General features: G+C 38.9%; 1 protein-coding gene across 4 annotated transcripts in view; it reads right to left on the bottom strand.

Moving 5' to 3' along the window:
- CNTN3 (contactin 3) overlaps positions 1-25,872 on the bottom strand; it is a 98,670-nt gene that overhangs the window by 41,799 nt on the left and 30,999 nt on the right. For all 4 annotated transcript variants that reach the window (XM_084530869.1, XM_084530870.1, XM_084530867.1 and 1 more), the window contains one exon: positions 7,500-7,595. In XM_084530869.1, coding sequence (XP_084386995.1) covers positions 7,500-7,595 — 96 coding nt within the window. The remainder of the gene's footprint in view (positions 1-7,499; positions 7,596-25,872) is intronic.

Here is a 25,872-nt window from a genome sequence, read left to right as displayed (position 1 = left end):
AAAAGAAGTTTCATGGCCCTCATTAAGCCTGAAATCCGTATTATTTCATGAAGTCCTACAATTTAGATTTTAAAATATTCTGTACTAGGGACATAATAGGAAGCTGAAGTATCTTGCTATTTTCTCTTCAATTACAATTCTGCCTAAACCACAGGATTGCATATGCCTTCAAAAAACTGTTTGTAAGGGAGTAATCAGAGAAAATTTAGTAATGATACCAACTGCAATTAAAGACATGGAAATCTGGAAGAAAACCCAAGTATTTTGAAATTATCTACCTCAGAGTTAAAATTAAAAGTAATGGGAAAGCAACTCTGATTTTGAGAGGATAATGACAGATTACGTAATTATGAACAAAACCAATTAGTTTGTCATTTGGCCCAGCCTCAGCTGAAAGCGTGAACAATGCGGCACCTCGCGGCTATAGGCCGCAGTGTCCATCTGCCAGCATGGCCCTGTGCGGGGAACACCCTGCCAATGGGACTTTAATTAATTAAAGGTAGGGAGTTAAATCTGCATGAGGTAAACATGCACTGAATCCCCTAAAGATGCTCTTTTTCTTGAAGAAAACCACCTTGCTGCAGCTTAATCCTGAGAGGACTGCACTACTGCGAGGTTAGGCCGCTGTACTTCTGGAGGCCCCGGCGCCATCATGCGCTTTGTCTTGTATATGCTAGCTTCAAACTTCTCATAACTACCTCTCATTTCTTAAAGTAGATATAATTTGCCTAAGTATTTTGCTCACTAGAATGAAGAAAACTGTATTTCTGCAATACATCCAACACATAGAGACTACCTCTGGCATTGCCTGAGTCAATGAGTATCTGGTTAAAAGAGTTCTGTCACCATACTAGATGAAAAAAGTTGGGAGTACAAGAGCTGCTGAAATTACCCCAAAAACTTTTAGAATAACTTTCTTCTTTTGCTTAAAGGTATTTTTTGTTTATATAAAATGTAAATTGTATGATGGGAATCTGAGTCCAACTACAAAAGTGAAGAACGTATCCTCAGAAACTCATTTTATTCCAGAGTATAATGGGAAATACTCTGATTTGAAACTAATGTATACCATTAATCTTTCTGGCATAAAAGGTGAATTATTTTGTAGATAAAATATAAAAGATCAATTTTCAGCATGCTGTGCAGGTAATTAGGCATGCAACTTCTGTGTATGGAATAACCCACAACAATGAGAGCAGTGCCAGAGACCTATGTAATGTCTTGCAATTTCAATCTACACATTTAATAAGAATATTGAAATGTTTCAGCTTGAAGTGGGATCCTTGCAATTTCAGCTAGCACCTAATTTTCATTTTTAAATGGAATATGGTAACAGTCTGCTTTTTTGATTCTGAAATGAGCTAGCATGATGTTAAAACAAAAAAAAAAAAAAAAAAAGAGGAAAAAAAAATGTAGTTCCCTGAATGTAGTTACACTGGGAACTGTATCTACTATGCCACAGCTATAGGCTGATGTAGTGGTGATCAGACAATCCAGGTGGTTACCTCAGCATGGCTGCCACCAGTGACTAAGCTCCAGCACCGTAAAACAGTCCATAAAGAAAGGTCTGTCCTTCTCTGTACTCAACATTTTTCCTAAAGACTTTCAAAGCAACACCAAATGCAAAGCACACAACTGTAACTGAAATGTAGACATCTCTAAGCTCATCCTTGGGAAACACAGATATTCAAGACTGGCAGCATTCTTTCCTTATTAATACAAAAGAAAAACTCACGTTAAGTACAGTTCCAAACAGTGTAACCACTGGAAAAGCAGCTCAGCAATATGGCCTTGCCTACTGCCTTTTTTGTGCCCTCGTCCTTGCCCTCTCCTGTCACACGTGTGATTTGACCATTAGCTAGTGCTAAGTTTCAAACCTAACGTGACCTTGTAATACAGAAGTGCTCCTTAACTGGCAGGTTAAATGTTGCTTGGTGCTCTGAAGGAAATCCAGACACTAATGGAAAAGTCTAACAAAGTGCTTTTCTGCATTTGGGTTCCAGTGCTGAATAAAATCCCAATTTCTTTTGCCCTGTAGCTGTGAGGGATGATGGATTAGTTTCTCTTTATCACATTTCTAAACTAATTGTTTCAGACTAGCAATGTCATTCAAAATGTACTGGCTCTGATCAAATTGTTCATACTCCGGACGTATGCACAAAAGTAGGAAACTGCATTAGGAAGCAATATTTAAGCATATACCCATTAGCCATATCCATTTCAAATGACAAATTATTCTTTTAATCACATCCCTAGAACTTTATATGCAATCGCTCAGAGCATTTTCTAACAGCTCTGTTGTGCCTTCTCAACAGTTGAAAGTATTTTAAATTGCTTCTTGCGTATAATAATTGAGGATAAAAAGATGACAGTTTAGCTTGTTGTTCAAATATAACACATCTGATTTATTCTGAATGTTAAATACTAGTGACATAAACTAAGGAAAATACACAAGTGTAAATTTTCAAAGAAATATTCTAATGCTTATAGTGGTAGTAGTAATTAGTGGCAAACTTCTAAATGTATGAGTTCAAATTTCTTTGGAAAAACTCATTTAGGAGAAGTTACTTGGGAAACCCTTGTGAAAAACAATTACTTTCTGTACTCTTGTTAACAATGCCGTGATCAGCTCTGAGTGTGTGCTGGGATTGCAGCCTCTCCCTCCTGCCACATTCTAATCAATTATCCTATTTCTAAAGGAAAAATTAAAATATTTTAGTAGAGAAGATAAAAGTGATAGAAAAATCCAAAGAAACAACCTAGGGATAAAAACAATTTTGGAAGAGAAGAGGCACAAACCCATTTGTGCATATGCATTTTAACATGGAGTTAATAAAGAGTTCTGTAAAGAATCTGGAGTGGTACTTGGCTTGTCTAGTTTGCCCTTTCCCAAACTGGAAACATGCATCTGCTGCTACAGGTTTCTTAGACTGGTTATAGACTTTCACACTAGCTTAAAAGCACATAGCATATAGTAGCTGCACATGTTGCACAAATACATAAATAAGGATATACTAATTTCAGTCAATTTTACTTCAGCCTGGAACACAGGCATATCAACAGAAAAGGTGCATTAGGAAGACTGGATTAGATAAAGTGCAGAACACAGAGAAAGCGTCTCTCTGTAGCATTGGTTTGTTACTGGTGATGAGAATAAGGCTTTGACAGAGAGAAATCATTGTAAACTCCAGCTGTGAACATGTATTATTGTCTCTCGTATGGACAAATATAAGTGTCTCTCAGGTATCATTTGATTTCAAACTGTCAGCTGGAATTTGTGCTGCTGCTGATGACGACACCAGAAGGGCTATTGCAAAACATATATTTTTAATAAAAACACCATATCTCCTTGGCAGACTGAGAACGGCTTGAGAACGCTGTGGAACAATTTTTAAGGCCACTGCTTTTACAATATTCAACTTGCTATTCTCCTTAGAATGCATTTTTGAGCAAAAACCTCATAATGTGCCTACTGCAAGGATGATTTATTGTTCATGCCCAGATGAGTGTCATCCACAATCTGCAACAAAAGCAAAAGTAGATGTGCAAAGACAGGCTGCTTTGCACCTACTGAAAACACACAGATGGGCAGGAGAAAAACTATTCTGGAGTTCTCTCAGCTTGGTGTTGCTTTGTTTTAAAGGTATGAAATGTTTACAAAGCCTGCAAAATTAATTCAATACACAGCTCTTTGAAAAAATCACACATTGTGATTCAAGAGTTGTGGAAAACAAATAAATAGCCAAAGCCTCAAAATATTTCTGGCATTTGAGATACTTTCCATGCTATGTTATTCATGAAGCATGGTCTTGCTGGAACTTGCAGGTCTCCAAATGGCAGTACAGAGACATGAGCAAAAAATTTGCAAGTCTAAATACTAATTTGCAACAGACATGACATTATTCACTGAATGATTTGTCATACCAAGCAGTGAGCAATAAATTGGGATCTATTTTTCAGTAATCTAATATTGTTTCAAACCAGCATGTCACAGCTTTAAAATAATAAGCTGTGAGCTAGATTGATCACTATCATTCAAATATGGCCTCATTTATCAATTAAGTCTTCATTTGTTGGAGCATGATATTAAGATGGAGAACATTTTTTCTTCTGTATTTATGTAGAAATATATTTGCCATATTGGAGGAAATAGGAATACACGTCACACACGGCTAATCATGAATACAAAGCAAGTGGAATTTCCTCCCAGAGCTGTAGGCAACAGCTTGTTGGCTCCACAACATTCTTGCCATTTACTTAAGTTCTTGTGGGTTATGTTCACATCTCATATTGTATCCACCAACACAGAACTTACTCCTTGCTCTTCAGGCAAGTCCGAATGCCTTGAAAAGTGTGAATAACCATCAGAAAAATCTTTACCTCTACCTTTATCATAATTTTCTCTGTGTATAAAGCAGTTCTGAAATCAACCCAGACAACATTAAGAACACTATGCAACACTGCTTTCTCCAAATAATATAGAAAACCTCAAATTAATAACATCTTCTGAAATCCAAATTCACTGTTAAATTAGTAAAATGGACTGTATTAAACTAATAGAAAACATAATATTAAGATAATAGAAATCATAATGCCTGAAGAGAAAACTACATGATAATCAAGACACACACAGAGTAGCATTAGTAGGTAATACCCTAAAGGAACTTCCAGATTTCCTTTACTTGGGGCTTTGTCAGTCCTTAGATACTGATTTTGGAACAAAATCAATAGTAGAGAAAAATCATTTTTAGATCTCCATATGTCTAGCCTTTTCAGTTCTTGGCAGAATGGAAAAAATCAGCATTTCATGATTTTTTTTTTTAAACCTGCTGCACGTTATTATACAAAATTTAATATTAGATGTGTTGAGATGTTTGCTACATCAGCACTCCTTGAAAACCATCAAAGCCATACCAGTTGCACGTTAGAAAGTCAAAACAGCTGTATACAGTTTAATGATTATAACAATTGAAAAAGACAGCAATAGACCTACATAAATCAATTTTAGATGTCATATTACCTTTCAAATATGTGTGGGTCATAACTTGTGAAAAAAAATGTCTTTTAACAGGTTACCTCTGACAGAATTAAAATTATATACAGAAATATTGTCATGTATCTGCAGAACAATGACCAATGAGCGCCTTAATTATCCAAAAATCACTGTTCAACTAGAATACAACTTAACACAAAGATAAGAAAAAAATGCACTTAAATTATTAAAACTTTTTACTTCAGTTTTACTTAAAAATCCCAAACCAATAGCAATCATTGAGTCACACAGACATCTCCATTCAGTTAGAGCTATAACACAAAAACAAAAAAAACACCATAAAGATAGGGAACATCTTCACAAAGTCAGTCATTCATTCCATCTCCCATTCAGTAAATCTCAAACAAGACTGCTAAAACAAGGAATGATAAAAAGGGAAAATGCATTAACTCTTAAGAAAATATTGGAGTGGTTTCTAATGCAGCTTACATTTAAGCACAGAATGAAAAAATGGATTGGTGCACTCAGCTGGAAGCATCGAACACCCTTTTCACTAACAGCAAGTTAAATGGAATTTCACTGTTGGTTGAAATGGTAGATGTCCATACCCTCATGGACAAAAGTATTGCCAATTGCATGAGTAATTTGCTCCCCATTGAAATGGATATTCTTATTACTTGCATCAGTATTTGTAGCTAAGATAAGCCAAAAAATATGCCAAACTGCAGAAGGGAAACAATTTCATTTTTCCATACTGCAAACTGCTATTTCTTCTGTGATGAACATTGGTTTATATTTTTAACTGGAATATTGTATATAGAGGAATAATCATAATTTAATCAAATCTCTTCTCAAAAGCTTCTTAAACCTAAGTGCAAATCCCCAGCAAGCTAACAAGAGCTTAGAAATTGTGCAAAACAGCAAAATATACAAGAACAATATTTTGGAGGCTAAAGGGAGAGAGAAAACTAGGTATTTGAGAAGGTTTTCAGAATTAGTATTGCATAGAATTTGTACACTTGATAGCTCAGTCCAACAAATACAGAATCAAATAATAATAGCAATGATCGGCCTACAGATGTGGAAAGGACTGAACAACCATCAGAACCCCAAATAGCTCAGGTCAACTCTCTCTAAACTATCCCAGACAGATTATTAACTCATTCTTAAAAATAACAAACTCATTCTTAAAAATAACAGACTTCACTGGTTAATGCTCCAATTCACACACAAATCTGAGGATTCTCAATTCTACTTGATAATTCACAGAGCTCTTTTTTGCACATGAATAACACCGTTAGTGTGGGGGTGTCAATCAAATCCCATCTGCTGACTGTGAAGGGAATCCTCACCTCTCCCACCTGTTGATTTAAACCTCAGCTCTGAGCAACGTGAGCATGTTTTACATTGCCTCCTCTTTAACACCTCAAAAGTTCATAGTGCAGAGCTGTAGTTAGTTATGCGGCCACCTCTGTGCACAAATGCATGGCACGCGAGTGTGGGAATGGTTGGGGTGATTCAGGCTCTGGACTGCACATAGAAGCAAAATTTAATCATTCTAATTCTTACAGATAGAGAGGAGAATGACCCATTTTCTCAGCAGCTAAAAGACAAAGCTGTGGTAACGCTATAAAGATGATTTAAGAGTACATATCGGTTTGGAAAGAGAAAAATTCTGCAAGCTCAGACAGTTGTAAAATTGCCACTTTATGGCTGTGTCTGCTCTGCCAAATTTAAGAGGCCACAATACCTGTATTATTGTATTCACAGTGTTTAGCTTATATTACCAGGTCTTTGCAATCAAGTCTAATGTTTAATGTCACAGAACTTCAATAATGAGACTCTTTATCAATAAAAACCAAACCAAACAGCAACAAAAAACAAACAAGAATAGTTATTTCCAAATATTACAGGAGGCTCAATAATAATTAGTTGAAAAATGAAGACAGATAAATGATAAAACGTCCTTGCAACTTCTGGTTCCCAAAGAATCCATATAACTGGCTTTCTCTTCCCCTCGAGACGGCAATGTTTTAATTATATCAGCATCACTGAATTACGCTACAAAATGCCTTAGTTTCAAGAAAACATGCATAGACTAGAATAACAACAGACAAGAACAGAATCTTTGCAACTGTCTGGCCATAGAGAAAACTAGATTCACTGAGGCTTGGCAATTGTGAAATTGGGTAGAATTTAACTCCAGAAAAGACTCAGTTAATTACTGGAAATATCATAAAGATCGGACATGTTAAATGCACAGTAATTGCCAGGGACAGAAAGGCAGTTCAAGATAAAAGTAAATTCTCCTGGGTGCTGCCCTCCCATTTCTTCTCCACTAGCTTTGGGTTTGTTTTCTTTCTCTTTGCATTTACTTCAGGAAAGCAGGTTTCGCTCTCGCTTTCCCTGATGGACCTTCCTGCCAGGTTTCTGCAGTGACACACAGACATTTCCCCATCCCGACAACCGGCCCCGGTGGAAGCAGAAAGCCGCGGGTGCCCCTTACCTCCTGCGCGAGGCGGCGTGCCACAGAGCAGCACAACTCCCTGCCCCTCTCGCACCGACACCGCGCTCCTCATCTTCGTCCGGGAGCTCTCAGGATCTGTTTTTGAAAAAAAGATGAGCTGGATGTTAGGAGACAGAAAGGCAAAGTGCACAGGGTTTCATGTTCTCTAGCTCTTGGTATTGAGTCTCAGGATGCCAAGAGGTTCAGCGATTTCAGCAGCGCACAGCAGAAGAAATGGCTGTTCTGCACAAGTGAGGATGACAGAACTGGGACTGAAGTGAAATAATTTACAAGAACATAATGAAAAGATCCTATGGGTAACTGTTCTTACGCTAGGCTTACGCCACCCTAATTATGCCAACTAAAAAGGAGTCATAAAAACGGGTCTTTAAGCCACTGTTTCTTCTGAAATGAAGGCTCTGATGAAAATAGCATCACAATCCTACTGAGCTCCTTAACCAACTGTATGTTAATGCTAATAATGCAGCTATAGGGAAGAAGGATGCATGTCTTTAAACAGAAAAAAAAAATCAACCACCTCCCCACGGGCAGCATTATCAGGCTCATCCCTTGCAGCATGGCTAAGGTGAGTGCCTTGCTCCTCAGCATCCTGACCTGGCGCCCGGCCTGGTTTCGGGTCTCCTGGGATCATTTTAAGCTGTATAAGAGGGGAAACAATTGCTGCTGACTATGCATAAATGCAAAATTGTAGAGCAGCGGGATTTGTTATAACTTTAAATTAACTTTCACTCTAAACTTACGACTCAAGATCTGAGAAAGTATGGCCTCGTTGTAACCCTGAATTAAGCTGGATATAACCATCAATACGCACTGACAGTGAGGTTCTACCCTAAGAGAGACTTTTCCCCGAATAATCTCATAATAAAGCCAAACAGAACACACTTCAAACAGCACTAAGTCAGCTAGTAATCTAAAACAAAGTTTTGTCTATAACTTTGTAAAGGATATTAATACATACAGATGCTCAAAAACCTCGAGGTGTCCTTAAAATAAGTCTGGCTTTATAACAAAGCATAACAGCAGTGAATTGACCAGCAATAGCTATTTCCCAAAACATAATATTTTTTAATATTGAAAAGCAACAGCTGCTACAGCCAGCACACAGTGATTAGAATTTCAATGCTTCATTAAAAAAAATAATACATTTATTGCCACAATAAGATATTGTTCTGCTATTCTTTGTTACTGAGCATAGGAGGGTTTCTTGAAAGGGCTGCTTACAGCTTTCCAGCTGAATTTCTCTGCAAATGCATTTCAAGGACCAATGTCTTCTCTCACATAATAAGTTTGCATCCTTCAGCTGGACGTGTTTTGGAGTTTGTAAACAACCACAACTGAACTGATTTTTCTAACAGATCAAAATAGTCTGCGCCACAATTTGTTTCAGGCCTGGTAAGCATCCTTCTCTTCCCTCCATCACGATATAAACACCATAGCCCTCCTGAACGATTCCGCTGTGTCATGAAGTGGGGAACAAAAAGCACCCCCAGTACCTATATCCCTGCTGGGCAGCGAAAGGATGGCTACAAAAGCCCATGCTGGGTCGTGGAGCACCAACCAGAACGGGTAAAGATCTCCAATGACACCTTCACTTGCAACCTTGTGACTTTTCCCTTCTTGGATTATAGACCTTTGTTTGCTGGCATACCCCAGAGCAGGAAAGACATGCTACTCCTTATTTGGACAAAAACAGCTATGCAATTTGGATTTTAAAACTCAGAAGTATATGTAATTAATGCATAAAATGAACAGACTGGATTTTACCCCCTTACACACAACCGCTACAAGTCGTAAATCTTATGTATTGCTTCTGTAATTAATATGAACTAGTTCATCACTGCTTTCTGAGCGTGTACGTTCGTTTATTGCAAATGCAGCTCTTTAGAAACACAGCTGTCTCTGTGTCCAACACACCACGGGACTAGGCTGGTGCAAGTGGGAAGGGAGCGACGTGGGGAACGCGTGCTCCGACGCGCACGGTGTGACCCCGCCGGCACCCTGCTGTGACCCAGTCTGATCTGCTGCAGTTTTGGGCTGCAGCAGGTATTCATCACTGATTGCAGGTGAAGATTGCTGTCATGGGGGAATATTTTTTTGGGAAACACGAGGCAAGCAGAATCCATCAGAATACAAAGAATATGAGCCCTATTACAATGAAAGAGTGATTTTTCGTTAATTAGCAGGAAGTTCTCAGTTGCACCTTGCAGAGCGCTTGAAGTACCAGACTAATCAGACAGCTGCAGAAATATCATCACTTAATTCATTTAGATACCTTCGTGATCACCAACACTGGCTGCTGGCACTTCAAAAATAATTATAAATTACCACGGAAAATAGCACCAACATCATCTATTAGTATTATGCAACAAAGTCCAAGCCTCTGACCTTGAAAAGCGTTTCTTGCTAACATACAAGATTCTGGTCTGATTTTCAGGGGTCTCTGTAGCATAATTCAAAGCATTATAAAGGTCAAAGCCAGACTTTCTCTGTGGAACAGCAGGAGATATATTTAAATAAAGCCAGTAGCCCCAACGCAGTAACATGAGGGAGTAGTGCTGTGTCTTCTTACAAAACCAAACGCAATTGAATGAAATCAATGGCAAGGAATATTAAGTTCCCATAAAACTGATGGGGTAAACAAAATACTGTAAAATGTGGGAAAATAATGGAAATGCTTTTCTTTTACAAATTGAATTGTTTCTCTGAAATGATGGGCTCTTATCCCACAAATGTCTTAATAGGTCAAACACAGCTGGAAACAAGGAATGAAGGTAAGAACAGGACAGAGGATGACTTTGGGAAGTCTTCTGGAAGTGGTGAATCACAAAACAACGCGCTTTTCAGCATGTTTCTGTGCAGTGCTATGCAAGACGAGGAAAGGCCCAGAGTAGGCCGCTGCCTCCTCCTTCGGAAGCAGCAATGGCTGTGCCTTGTGTCACCTCTGGACAAGGAGCTCCCGGCTGGAGAAGCTCTGCAGGAGGCACTGATCATCCAATATTTACTGACCAAAAAGTGGGGAGAAGGGGTGTTTGCTTTGCTTCATCTCCCATCTGGCCTTGGTTCTCCTCTCTCTTCCCGTAACTTTCTATTGCACCCCAGCACAACACAGGATGGCAATAGCCCACTGTCCTGTGTCAAGCAATGTATGTCTGCATTTTATCTATTGATAGATGGATGTTCTTATTCGTCACTGGATTTGTACAAAGGTTTTGTCTACTTTATCAAAAACACTGAAATTAAGTGTTTTAATTAGCTTCGCTTGCCTACATTTTTTAAATTGTTCCTTGCGTTTGTTATGGCCCACTTTTATTTCCTTTCATTTGAAATGTTATCATTCCAGTAGGAAACAAGCAGCTTTATTACGTAACTTGGTCAGGTAAAATCTCTAATCTTAACACTGAAAATAGTTTGGTAAAAAGGTTATAGAATCAGATTTTACAAGAAATAACAATCAAAACTAATCTAGAACACTGTAACTTGAAAAGCAGATGTTTTTATTCTAAATGTCAAAGTATAAAAAGGCAATAAAGCTTATAGTTTGCAACTGAATCATTTTGGATTCCTGAAACAGCATTGTCCTCTCTGCTCCCCTAATACCTGCATTTGCCTCATTGCTTTAATACATGAAGTTGCATCAACTGAAATACACAGACCGTTGTGATAAAATGGAACAACAACAAAAAAAAGTGTAATTCAGGTTTATTGGAAAGCCTTTTGTTCATTTCAGGCAGCATAATCAAATGTGTTCTTGTTCATACAAACAGCAAGGCTATAGAACCTTGCTATCCCATTGGCTTCTCTCCAGTCAGGTTTCAAGCCTCAAGCACGATGCTAAGAAAGATTTCAGAAATATGGAGCAAAAGTATCACATGTACCATTTATACTGCTACTACCCTGGAATAAGAAGTTCACTGATACCTGTCATAATTATAATAAAGGGGTATTTAAAATTAGGAGTGGCAGAGCATACAGAACCTAAAGCATGTTGTAGAAGGTAAAATGTGTTCACCTGCTCTCAACAGGTTAGAAAGAAAAAAAAAAGTGATGTCCTGGAGATGAACAGGATTTCCGCCAGGTTTCCAACTCCATGTCGCCCAGAAGCAACCAAACATCTAATCACATTTAGATCAATTGATATTTATTGTCAACACACGTTTATTAGCAATTCTACTATGTTTTGATAACTGCAGAAAAATGGTTCGTGCTCTACAAACAAAAGTGTCCCCTGACAAACAGAAAAAATATGTATTCCATTACTTTATTAGACTCATTCTTCAATGCAGCAGAACTTGTTAAATATATTTTATATATAATTTTCTACTGGTACGATGTTCAAGTACCTCAAATGAGCCAGAAATCCAAATCTTAACTGTTTCCTTCAATATATAATTCTAAATGATGAACTTTGTTCGATGTCAGCACATAATTAAGTACTAATTTACAACCAGGTCGCCTTGGTACAAGTCACATTATTTAAAAAGAAATGAAACACCAATCTCTCAGCTCTCAAGAATAACAGCCTAAGCACGTTGTAATAGCTACGTTGGTAGTGACAACTTCTGGAGAAAATAAGATAAATCTGTTTCTTTTTTGAAAGTGCTTTCCCACCACCTACATTGCTTACGCACACAGACATTCCCTGCTACTCTATATCCCAAACTTGGCTCTATCAAGGCATTTCCAGGATCATTTTATACCTCAAGACAGATACTAGCAACTCAATGTATACTTGACATAATTTTAAGCTCCTTAAAAATACTTCTGTCTGCTTAGGAAAGGAGAAAGGAGCTGGGATACGTGCGCGGTTGGCCAGAACACACTGCCTGCAGAGCTACTGCACAGGGAACAAGTGCAATAGAGCTGCACAGGGAGAAAGCCAGTCCTTCTGCTGACTTCACTGGGTTTTAGATCAAGCCTGTAAGAATAATGTGGGGAGGAGCAAAAGGGAACAAAAATTATCTCTATAATCATCAATTATTGTTGGGAGGTGGAAAAAAAAAAAAAGAAAAACGTTAACAGCACAAAACTGAACATTGCTGAAAGCACACAGAAACTGTGTGCTTTGTCACTGGAGAAGAAGTTTGCTGCCTACTGGAGAACTATCTCCATGGTTTCATTTTTGTCATGCTGGTATTACAGGGAAATCATGTAATTTCACAGCAAGCTCCACAAAATCTCTTGATGCCATGACACATTGATAAACTTTCATTTTACAGAACATTTATCTGTAGGAAGGTAACTGTACAATACGTTACATATACACTGTAATATTCTTCAAGCCTCATTTTAGTATGAGAGGAGTAGCTCCCCCATGACTGGCATACTTTCACAGCACAGGAGCAGACAGCACCAGAGCATCGCTCATTTAAATATGGGAGCTCAGTATCTCATATCAGCAGAAATAATGCTAATAAAATGCAGCAAACTTATCCACAGATCCGGTGGGACAGGGACGAGGACCTGCAGGTTGTGTCTGTTGATTGCAACCAGTGTCTGACAGCAAGTCATGCACGCTGAGCGGGCTCTAACAGCAGCAACTCTCAGTAGCAAACTTATTTACGGAACACTTGCACTCCTCAGCTCCACTTAGTCACTTGGGGTACAGCAGAAAACATGCAACAGGAAATAAACACGGTTACACCAATTAGGTGAGAATCATAAAGCAAAGTCTCTGTTACATAAACACACATGAAAACCTAGAAACACATCAGCACAGATACATCAAAGTGGATATGAAATTCCAGGGTACAAAAAGGCGGAAGAGACTGCAGAAATAAGGGAGAAAAAAGGGAAGGAAGAGAGATGAGATGGGTTTGTGGGCTGCATGGAACAGAAGGAAGAGATCAGAGATAGCAGAGAAAAGGAGCAGTAGGGAAACATCAATACATGTTGACTCAACTTCTATGCTATCTGATGAGCAGATTTCCCCCCTCCCCCCCTTTTTTTAAAAGGCATTTTGCATTGGCAAAAATACACTGAAAAGAACTGGAAAAAGCAACACTGCAAGGAAAATGCATGTTTTGAAGGAAAAAGGATTCTCCAGTATTTCCAAAAATATACTTTCTCAAATTTCAAATTATCTGGGAATTATCCCTTTACTCAAATTTACTGAACAAAGCAACTCAAGCAATTTAAGAAATACCTCAGGAGGGAACAATGTTTGCTCAAGCAAATTATCTCACAGCTGAGTTCTCACATGAAACAATATTGTCCCCCCAAAGCCTTCCTAGAAGAAGCTCTACAAATATCCTGTCTCTAAAGCACCTCTATCATTAACTACTCATGGCCACACAGCGGGTTTAGGTTTAGTGTTGAACTATCAGGCTATTCACATTGTTGATGAAGAATTACAGCCGTGTGCTACTCACATTGTAATAGCTAAACAGATGGCTAAATGCACTGCCAGATCTAGGTTTAATTACCTGAAGGTTTGTTTGTGTGCGTAAGCAGCCATATTTTGACTTTCCTCAAAATATAAATAAAAGACATCTTGTGACACTTCATTTTTTTCTTTTTAAGTACTGAGAACATGTTGATACAACATGAGTTTATTATTATTTTGGCACTGGCTTCACTCCTTTATCTTTCTAAAGATTACAGCCCTCCTTAGAGAAATGGACATTCTCCAGCAACCAGTACTGAGCAGAGCTGGGTTGTCACCCCTATTACCAGGACATGGGTAACCAAAATCTGTCCTTTCCCCACCTTGCTTGGTGCAGAGCCCCTGGCAGAAAGCCACTAGGCTCTGATTAGAGCCATGTGGACTATAACAGATGTAATGATGACAAATAACAGATACAGCAGATGAGTAAGTGTCCTATCAACAGATGTCATACTACAGCTGTTGTTTCACACCTAAAAACGCACCAACTTGTCTGCGTAAAAGCCTAATATTCACAGACCTTCAAAATATTTATAGTTCTCATCTCAAAACACGGCTAGTACCTGGCTTAAGCAAAACACTATAAAACGCATGAGCTGATACAGAGCTGCAGGAATACCAAGGATGCACACGGAAAGCTGCTAAGAGCAGTTACCTCCCACACAGCTAATTAAAAGCACGTCCCCTGGAGGGAAGCGTGGTGTCCTTATGGGAGGGACTGCTCCAGATTCACAGAGCAAACCTCCGGCCTTAGGAGACTGCAGACGGCGTCTTTGAGGATCAGATTCTCCAAAGGTAAAAATCTCAACAGCTGTCCAACCCTGAGACACGCGTTTCTTGCTGTGATTAAAATGCTGAAGTAGCTTCATCTGTTTGTTCTTGTCTCTCCAACACCCGCTTCTCAGCTAGCAGGCACTTCCAAGGGAGCATGCACCTGAGGGTGAACTACAACTCTCTATTTAGTCTTTTGCCAAATAAAAAAAAAAAAAAAAAAAAAAAAAAAGCAAACCTTAACCCATGACTTGCCCTGGCAACACTGCAACATCACCTATACCATTTTCTTTTCCTGAAGCTCTTGTATTTCACCTCTAGCTCCAGCTGCTGTTCTGTATTTTTAACTTGAGCCGTTTGTTGAGGATCCCAAGAAGCTCATGGATGGTTACTCAGCTGTCACCAGACCTGGATTCTATTCTCCTTGACAGAAACATGGGTCTGTGCACCTTCCAAATCCGTGTGGTCTGCCTAGAAAGCTGACAAGGACGACGACATTTCAGTCCTGCCCAGCAGGCTTCTTCAAGGGCACAGAGTGCTGCCCAACAGAAAAAGCAATGTGAAGTTAATGTTTCTTTGGCAGCCTCAGTTTCCACCAAATGTGAAGGTGAACACGTGTCAGGCTGTCCAAACCCAGCTGTAATCATCACGAGAGGGAGACAAAACCCATGTCACCATTCCAGTCTGCACGAAACCAAACAGCCCAGCCAGGCACTCGGACTCTTTCTAAGCCATGACTTATTATAATTTTAGCTGAGACCCCAACTCAGGGGAGGGGAAGACATGGGAAGGGATTTTCCCTTCTATACCTACGGTATGGTAGGAGAGACATGCTGCAGGTACCTGAACCCTCAGCTCCTCTGAGAAGCTCCAGGGAGCAGAATGTGACGGAGGTGCTGCTTACAGGCAGCAAAACCAAAGACCAGGAGTCAACCCTACCTGAACAGCCCAAACCATCTCAAGGTGATCTGGTCTCATTTTGGAGCCACTCAGAACAGTGAGTTAATTATTTGTAACAGTCTCCAGCTATTAGAGCAGCCAATTTCTTATCTTATCTAGAAACCTCTCCCTTCCTCAAGTGCTGCTGAGCGCATTTAATTAGTTTTCGAGAGCCTGAATGTTCACTGGAAGATGTCAAAGTATTTTGCACCTAAGGCATGCTGCAGTGGGGAATGAATACATGGCAGCTCGTGCTGGGCAGTGGCTCCACGTTCCTGGTGGGCCATTTAGGAGAGCCCGATGAGCTGACAGCCTTGCAGTTGCTTTAACACACACAGAGAGACTTATTTACAGGTGCTGCAACAGCGCTACTTAGCTCAGCTGAAATATGTTTTCGCTGTAAGCAACTTTCTTACACTTGTACCTTCTCATCAATGGGAGTCACAGCTCTCAATAAAAGAAATGATTTAGACCAGAGTGAGCACATACCACGGGAGCAACCAAACGGCACCTGGCAAGGCAGCACGGGCTTTGCAATAGCTGATGGCTGCATGCTGCCTGCCTGCCTTGCGAGTGGCTGCACAAGGGTGTCTGATGTCATTTTGGTTGTAGGACCACATCCAAAGGCCTAAGGTTGGTGCCAGATAAACTGGAGGAGTGATAATTAAAACTCTGCACAGATCAGCAGTGGTAGTGAGTTATCTACCTGCTTGATAATGGCTTAATATTGAGTTAAGTTGTATCACAATATCCAGGAGATCAAACAGATCTTCTAACAGTTCCCGCTGCTCCTTCTTCTTCAAAGGACAGCAATATCCTATAGCACAGATTATTCTCTCAAATCTAAGTGCTGTAAGCACTGCCTTTTATCCTACCACAGAGCTGCTTGGTTCCTACCTTCTACACAAATACCTGCTAGCCAGCCTGCATGGAACCGAAGACAAGATCTGCTGACTGCTATTAAAGCCAAAATTTCGTTTGCTTTGTCACACATCTACTTCTGCATCTCATATCCTCCACAAAACCCAAATGGACTTTTTGGTGTGCGCACCAGGGCATTAGTCTGGTTACAAAACCTCTTTCAGTATTTATTATATCTGGGTCAGAGAAATGGTTGATATATTTAAAATCAAGCAGTTTAATCCCCACGTGGATAACAAATCCCGTGTTTTGACTCATGAGAGCATGAACAATGATTATTAAGTAATTAAAGAGGTAAACAGATGATAAAATGACATTTGGTCTTGCTCAAAATCAACTGGTATTTGATACTCCACTGTCCAGAGGAAGAACAGGAGAACCTTGAGAGCACGACTTAGAATAAATTAAATTCATTACACAAAGCAATGTTTTGTGAGAAGAGTTCACTCTAACTTCATTGACTTTGACACCTTATATAGTGACAAATGCAATTCAGGGTCTATGGCAGGCAAGTACCATGCTGTGCTCAAGTGTCGTGCTTTCAATCAAACCCACTTGCAATGCACAGCAGTGCCTCTCCAGCTTCTAGAGCTACAGCTCCTTCCCACTGACACTGGGATGTGAAAAGAAATGGATTTTACCCTTGGAATGGGAGTTCAGAACAGCGTTTGGGTCCCACAGTTCAGATACAGAGCTCAGAACTGGAATCTGCAGATAAATTTATCAATAATGAAAGATTTACTGTGAGGAATAAAGGTTTCTAAAAAGAAACAAGATAGTAATTCCAGTGAATCCCCAGCGGAAAAACTAGGAGTAAAACAAAAAAACAGGATGGCTAAGACATAACTGACTTAAAGAGAGGTCATAGTTTCTTTTAACTAGAAGTGAACAAAGGTATTATACAGAAAGTTGAAAGGGTAAATAAAATAATAGCACATGCTATTAAGAGGTGAAGTTCTGAAATACCAGAACTAAGGAGGAAGGTGGCAGATTGCTAGCCAAAGAAGCTAAGCATTCAAAAAATCTTCTGGAAATAACATTAAATGCAGACAGGAAATTTAGAAATATTTAAAAAATGAGATCTTCAAAAATAGCTGAATACTTTGCTCCCATTTTCAAAGAGGAGAAAAGCCAAGCAGTATGAACAACTGATAAGGAAGTGCAAAGCTCCACTGTTAACATCAAATATTAATAATCTGAAGCACTGCATCATACACATCTCTGGTACTCAGGGAGTGAGAAAGGAAGCCTCCTAGCAAATCATGAATAAGAGTTCAGAGAAGAGAACAGATGAGAAGCAGCAGCACTGTAGAACCAGTTTCTAAGATAAGAAACTCAAGAAATTACTGACTCATTTGACTGTTTAACTTCACTACTGGATAAAATATTAGAACAAAGTAGAAGTCATTAATATAAAAACACTAGGAAAATACAGATCATTAGATGTGATGTTACAAGGATGCAACACACAAGGTTGCCATCTGACATGGTGGAGCTTAGAGTATATGTCCACAGATACAGTTTCAACCCATCAGCTACAAATGGTTTTTCTCCAACAGCTCTGCAATCCCAATGCAGCAGGAATCCAGCACGCTGCTGTACAACACCCTCCTCTGGAGTAGCTGTGGATGAATGCAGGGAAGCATCAAGAAGCTACGTGGCTTCGAATACTAAATGTACCAGGTTGTTCCAAGCTCTGGTACAAAGGAGGTGCTCCCAAGGCCTGCAAAGTACTAACATAACTCAAAAAATAATACGAAGATGACAAATCACCGATTTAACTGAAGTTACTTCCATACAACACTAACATTTTAATATTATTTAGCTGTTTTTGGTATAAGGCAATTTTGACTTGCTTATTACCATGGCAAGTGGTGTCAGAAAAAAATATCTGTACAATCTTTTAGTAAAAAGCTATAAAAAATAAACGTGCTAAGGAAACAAGTGAAGGCATTTGAAATTCAAGTGGTAAAGAGGCCTTCTGCCCAACTGGTGAGTCCATCTTTCAACTTTACTTCATCCCCTAAAACCTAGTGCAAACAGATCGTTCTTCTTTGCTCTTCTCACAGCAACAACAAGTGAAAAAAAGAAAATGCAGGGATCATTTGAGCACGTTAACCTCCTCGGAAGAGAAGGGAATGAGACGAACCTTTAGAGAATTGCATTCCATCTGCCTCTGCAGTAATGGCATTACACTTGAATGAAAGCAAAATTATGTGGAAGACTCTTAGTTTACTGAGGGGTCAAAGAGATGACAGCTGTGGCAGGCTGCAGTAAACCTTTAATATGCCATGATGTACCGATGTGCACATCCTTCAGTGGATGAATAAATGTGGCTGAACAAGGGATTACACCTGAGCAAGCAACTGCATAGATTAATACATTCAGTACCAGACTATTCGACAACAGAAGCTGGGGAAGCAGAGAAAAAGCTGCCCGCAAATACTTCCCTGTTCTTCTGTGATTCTGTTTATGAAAATAAATACAATCCCAGTGCTATGGAATCAAATTTAATAGATTGAGACATATACATACGGAGAAACCCCCCAAAACACAGTGGGGCCTCAAATCTTTTTGCTGGTATCTGAGCCGAGTCTTAAGTGACAGATGCTCGACGTGCAGATTGATCTCCGGTGTAAGCCAAATTGCTCTGTGTAGGGTGGTGTAATCCTCAGAAGTATATTGTTAACTACAATTTAATAAAAAGCCGAGGGCTGAAAAAATACAGTTTCATAAAAAAGAATGAAGATCTCTCACTGCACAGGGCTGAGAGAGGTAATAAGAAGAAAATAAAAAACAGGTAATGCTTCTCTTCTCATAAGTATGGAGAATTTCCCTGGCTATAAAGTCACACTCCCCACAACTCACTCTGTGTAAATTATGTAAATATATTATCGATAGGAGATAAAGACACAAGCAATGCAGTGTAATAGGGATAGTTCTGCAAGTTCCATCACTTCAGTATTAAAACATCTCCTTTACTTAGCCAGTAGCTGTACTGACAATAAACCTCGGGAGGCAAACTGGGTAGGTTGGCAGCAAATCAGAGCCCTCAACAACTGTGCTTCAAGTCAGGAGATCCCAAGCAAAGACATTTACAAGGTATTCTCAATCCCTCTTAATCCTGACATTTCATGTGTTTCAACCACGGGTTGCTTGAGGTTAAAATGTAATGTATATTTATATATTCATTTAGTGTTGGTGGAATTTGGTAGATTGTGAATATAAGTAAGACAGCTGCACTCATTACACAGACTTTTAGCAACACTTTTTTTCTCCTCTATGTGAGATTTTGTTGCTGTAAAATGTGTGCAGGACACTTAAATTTTTTTTTTTTTGGAGTATTAATTTCAGTTTGAGGAAACTCCAATCCAACCATTTGATTAGTCAAAAAAAGGGTGAATCAAGTATGACAGAGGTAACAGAGATGTGTTTATAGACTGAAACATTTTTAGCGCTTGATTTTCTGTGGTTTTACAACTTAGTTGAAAGATTGAAGCATTAAATTCCTACTGAACATTCCTATCAACTTCAATGGGCTTTATACCGTGCCCTTAATATGGTATTAATGCAATTTAGATGTTTTTACACATTATCTTAATATTATCTGTAGTGTGCTACATGAGCTTACAAGACTCCATTAGGATAATTCTGACAAACAAAACAAGGGATGAAATGTTTTCCCTAGTGATGATTCTTTGGTTTTCAGTGCATGTAAGCTGTTTTCCAAAGAAGCCATAATGCAGAGATTTAAGAATAGTCCCAAAGTACAAAAAATCTAGGGAAAGTCACCATTATTAATTGGAGAAAAAAATTATCTGCCAAAATTAAAATGGGAATGTTTTTTGCTTTCCCTGGGGGCAAATAATGCCCAAGTCATTAGTCTCTTGTAAAACTTCTATTCAGAACTTTTCTGACATTTTCTTTTCAATTTAGACAAAGTACAGCAGGGTGGGGCCTTCCTCACCTCTGCCATCTCATCACTCAAGACAGTATAGTACATGGCAATGCCAAGTAATTCCACCACGTCCCGGTTCTTCGTGCAGTGGCACCACAGTACTGCCACTATGGTGCGGGCAGAAACTAGCCAAGGACATCAGCCATCCCACCACCCCTCACAAAAATAAGGCCATCAGCTCTTCAAATATAGCACAGAGCCGCAGGACATGCCCAAAATACAGCTAATGCTATACATAAAGCACGTGCACTTTTGGCTCATCCTTTCCTCTGAACCCAAGCTAAAATTTCAGTCAAACTAAAGGGCCATCTCCAGACAAAATTCAGTTTTCAACATAAAACAAGAACTTCACAGAAATGGTAATCTCCATTCACTTGCAAGAACGGCTGTGAAATTCAATGAAAAAAGATCACAAGTCTTCGTGTTCACAGAAACGCAGCTTTAAATGACATCAGCAGAACCAAGGCTGACAGATAAAGAGATGCAATTAAAGTTCTGAATTGCTTTGTTAAGCCAGGCGCTGTGCCTGCAAGTACTGGACATGTGTCCGTGTTTGGGGCTGATTTCACCTGTCGTGGTCTTCAGCTGTGCACCAACAGCTTCTCCATCCTGGTCAAGGAACTGTTTCCTCATTTGCTTTGCATTCTGAGAAATATTATGTTTACTATAAATGATGGTGAAACTCCAATCTAGATCCAAACTTCACAGTTTGCAGGTTCCTATGCTATTAAGTGGCAGCTGAAATCAAAGCAATGCACTGTACCCCAGCTTTGCAAAGCAGCCCAGGGAATTTGCTTCCTCCCCAAAAAGCCCTGATGACTAGCAGTGGCACCTGCTTAGCCACCACATTTCAGTTCTGATTTTTTTTTTTTTGGCATGAAATATATAAGTTTCATAAGCAGCTTCAGGGATTTTTTGTACATTTAATTTTGCATTCTCCTCATTCCCCAGTTGTGCCTTGTGCTAAATGAACGTTAAGGGTACTGCCCTTTTAATAGCATTTTACATCTAATATACAGAAGCTAAACTTCATTGTTAATCATTTTAATAAAACTGTTCAGCTCCATGTTAGCTACATAATTTTTGCAGTATAAGTTTAGTCTCTTCTAAAAAAAAAAAAAAAAGAAGTGAAAGAACTAGAAGAAACATTATTATATGGCCAAGTTTTTAGCTGCATTACATTTTCTATTAACCTTGGAGATTGTCAAGGCTGGACAAAATATAGCTTCCCAATAAAACAGCTGTCAATATCCAAGGCATCAACAGTACCAGAACAGGTCTGTGCAACACACCCAGCACAGAAAACGAAGACAATAAAATAACTATGTTGTCAGCAGCCATGCTCTCCTGTTAGCTAACTGGCCAAAAAGGCTTGGAGGCAGTAGTGATGAACGCAAACCATGGACCCCGTATAGCACCAAACATCTCCCTGCACACAGCTTGCTCTTCAGGCATTCCAAAGGACCCAAATCATGGCAAGTTCAGAATTATCTTCACTGAAAATAGCACTTTTCATAGATATAAGGCACACTGTGAGAGGTCCTTGAGTCTCTGGTTTTGGCTGGGGGTACATGTTGACCTTCAAAAAATTTTTAAAAGATTTTTTCCCCAGACAACCTCCAAAACCAGTGTTAAAATCTTAACTCTCATGAAGGAAAAACGTATTGAAGACGACAAACAGCTTTATTTTTAAAAAATTATTTATATACAACACTTTTTCCCTTATTTTCTGTGCCAGAAAATCTCTCTCCTCACCATACTCCTCTCCTTCACAAGCTATTCATGCGCAAGCTTTGAAAGATAATAGGAGACAAGCAGATTTACATCCAAAAAAAAAAGATAAGGTTGCTATGGGAATAAAGTGACAAAAACTGTTACTTAATCCAACATAAAAAGATGACAAATGGAGAGAACTCAAATGGAATTGAAACTGTCACCTCAACTGATAAGGTTATGATCTGTGACGACTGCTTTCTCTCCCTCATTTACTCCATGCTTTTATGTAGATTTCATTTTCTCTTCAAACACTATTTACAGAATAACAATGTAATTCCTATCAAGATTCAAAAACTCCTAAAAACAACAAAAAATGAATTAGAACTAAAAAGTAGTACTTTTCAACATGTTGCTTACTACTGTCATTGTCATTCACTTGCAGACTCAAAGTTGAAATAAGTCCATTCTGCATCAATGCTACAGATGTAGAACTGGACTGTAGGATGAATCTTTGTTTTATATATGAAATATAGAAAACAGTGATTCAGACATGTAGATTTCTATCTTTAAACTGCAGTCTATGGCCCACAATAACATTTTGCATAGGTTATTAACTAAATTTAGATCTTGTTTTCCCATAGCTGCAGTCAAAGGCTATTCTTATAAATTTTAAAGGCAGAAAGAGCTATCACACCATCCCCCCTCCCAAGCATTTTTAGCACAAAACATCATGACAAGGAATGAGTCTGTCCCATTTTAAAGCTGGCATATAGTCAGAGCGCTAGCACGTCTAATGTTGATGCAGGACAAATGTTTTATCACATTCAGTAAAATGTGGTGAAAACGTATTTCCTCTCATTACATATACCCATAGCTGCCTTGACTCATTAAATAACGTGCCAAATGATCTCCTTACACAGTGAACCTTAAAAATGAGAAACGTGATGAAGCCTTAAAAGGTCCAATTCATGGTCTCTCTACTGATAGATCATTCCTGGCAACATAAAGACCAGAAAGTAATCTGGCATGAACCAGCTGAAAAACTTTTCTTAAACATATGGCAGAGCTTTAAAAGACTGATTCTTATTTGCTCTATAGCTCCTCTTGCTACGTAACGGCTTCCGAAAATGGCCAAGCAGCAGATTGGAAGCTCCTCTAAGGTGCCACTGCAAGATTTATGTCAGGGTAATTCACATCAACAGGCATCAAATCCTCTGCCTGTTACTACGACTGCTACCGTCACTATTTGCCTCTTATTTTCAGTATCATTGTAATGTTCTGTATTAAAAGAGTTCCTTATGTTATTATTGCATGAAATTACTCCATACCTCCCTTTCTTCACTAGGGGTTTCTGTTCGCTGTTGGATTAAAATATTAGAAGCTATTTCTAGTGACTGGTTCAAACAAAATGGTTTCTACGCTCAGAAGTTTCTCCATTGGCCCTGAACACTTGACCCTTGAAAGCTCTGTGAAAGGGTAAAGGATAATTGAGCACAAAAACATGCACTGAGGTGTCACATTAAAATGATGTTCTGCCTTCTCTTCCAAGACAGCAAGCAGCACCGATCTAGAAAAAGGTCTGTTTTCCTGCCAAATGGCATGTGCTTGAAATGTTTTTGACTTTCTTACAAGACTTCTAAAAACTTGACAGGAATGTCATAACTGTTTGTTCCATCCAGGAAGGAAAAAAATCTACTGTATTAAACAGCCGTATCTTAATATTCTCTTTATAGCTGAGGAGATTTGATTCATTTTTAGCATCAATAGTTCTGATTATGCTAATCATACAATAATATAGGTGAGCCTTCATTTGCTTGTATTTTCAAACATGTATAGCAATAAAATTGAGGTTAAGTTCTCTTTACAACCTTGTCTTATTTTTTCGCTGAAAGCCAAGTGAGAAAATCGTGTTCTGATCCCTGATATACCTTCACTGCTATTTACAGCCTGTATCAGAAAAGTTAAAGGCTTATATTATCCCATTTGTTATTAAACAAGAAATCAAAGGTTAGTTATGGCAAAAATCACGCATTTGTCCACACGGTAGCAGCAAAGCAAGATTACCTAAAATTAAAAGTCTACATCATTCATGATCATTAAGAAAAAACAAATTTATAGCAGTTTCTTCTGGAAGTTTTTTTCAAATAAATAATAATAATAATATTTGTTCTCAGTTCTGGTGTATTCCTGAGTATCTGCCACCATTCAGCTTTAGATTTCCACCTCAGTGTGCCTCCCCTATTTTTCAGCTGTTATTCATAGCCATTTATAACATTCACAACAGTTTCAACGTCTCTCCCACCTCCCTGCTGGTGTCCTCAGCTTCCCAAGCGGCTGATACAGCTTACGTTCAGCACAGTGAACTTCTACCAAAGTCCGCTTCCCTGCTGTTCCTTCCCTAAAGTCTTTTATCTTTTTATTTGCAGAGGAAGGGGTTCCTCCTTCCCCTGGTTTGGTATTTCCTCAGCATGACTCACCTACACATCTCCAGTCTTCATAAAGCAAGGAGCACCACTACATCTGTTTTGCAGGTAAGAAACAGAAGATTAAAGGTATTACCCAAAACCCCAGGCATCATCTCACAGGATGAGATTACTCATGAATCTCGGTCATCATTTATTCTTCAAACGTTCTAGCCAATGATAGCAACTTCAGGAGGTCGTTTAATCAATAAAGATGCTGAGCAGCCAGCCTAGGATGCTTTTGTCTAGTTCCCTATCAGAAGGTAGAACAACAGGATGGCTCTTCAGGTCATGAGCAAAAACTTTCTCTTTATTTCATAAACCAGCAAAAGACAGGAAAACAGACAAGGTCTCTCAGTTTCTATCTCCTCACCAGCAAGAGCCTGGCAAGTGAAGTAGGATTACTTCTGTAGCTGCTGCTGGGTGTTGGGGAAGAAGAAAGAAGTTGATGTTTTCAGAAAAGAGAAAAAGGGACTCCAAAGCCAGTGTTCTCCTATCAGTGGCTTTATTTATTTATTTAAAATACAAAGAGCCTGAAAGTGTTTCCACCTCAAACCTTTAGTTCATGACTTTCCTACCTACTGCTGTCACACACAGCTAGATACCACCATTCATATTCAAGAATCAACACTTAATTGAAACAATTTGTTCCTCATTTTCAGTGTCCGATACTTTGCTGAAAACCAAGAAAATTAAACAAAAATGAGACCGAGGATGTGGGGCCAAAACAGGAACTTGACTGAGACCCTCTGCAGGTGCTCCAGCAAGCAATCACCAGGTTTGCTGCAACAGCTCATAAAGCATTCTTCTGCATCTTGGTACTCCTCTGACAAAAATATTTCTGCTTTCCTGCCTTTTTAACAGCAGCAATACATCAGTAAGAATATGGAAGGTTTTCATACTTCTTGGAAATATTAAAAAGCACGAATCATGTCTCCCAATTTCATAAGTCCTCTAAACTTAACATTAATAAAAAGGAAAGCAGTGGATCTGATGCATGACATAGCTGAGCCTGAGGGTTTAAATGGAATCCTTCTCTAAGAATTACACTGGCAAAAAATGAAACAAACAGTGAAAGTGAAAATAGTGAACACACCTAAATTGCCATTAAATCAATTATAACATCATCTAGTTTTAACTGCAAACAGGCTATTAAATCAGTAACCAGAAGGAAAGCCTCCCTATTGGCAGATTACACTCTAA

Source organism: Aythya ferina, assembly GCF_964211825.1.
Source record: "Aythya ferina genome assembly, chromosome: 10".
NCBI lineage: Eukaryota > Metazoa > Chordata > Aves > Anseriformes > Anatidae > Aythya > Aythya ferina.
Note: the sequence above shows the minus strand (reverse complement) of the source record. Positions and strands in the feature narration are given on the sequence as shown.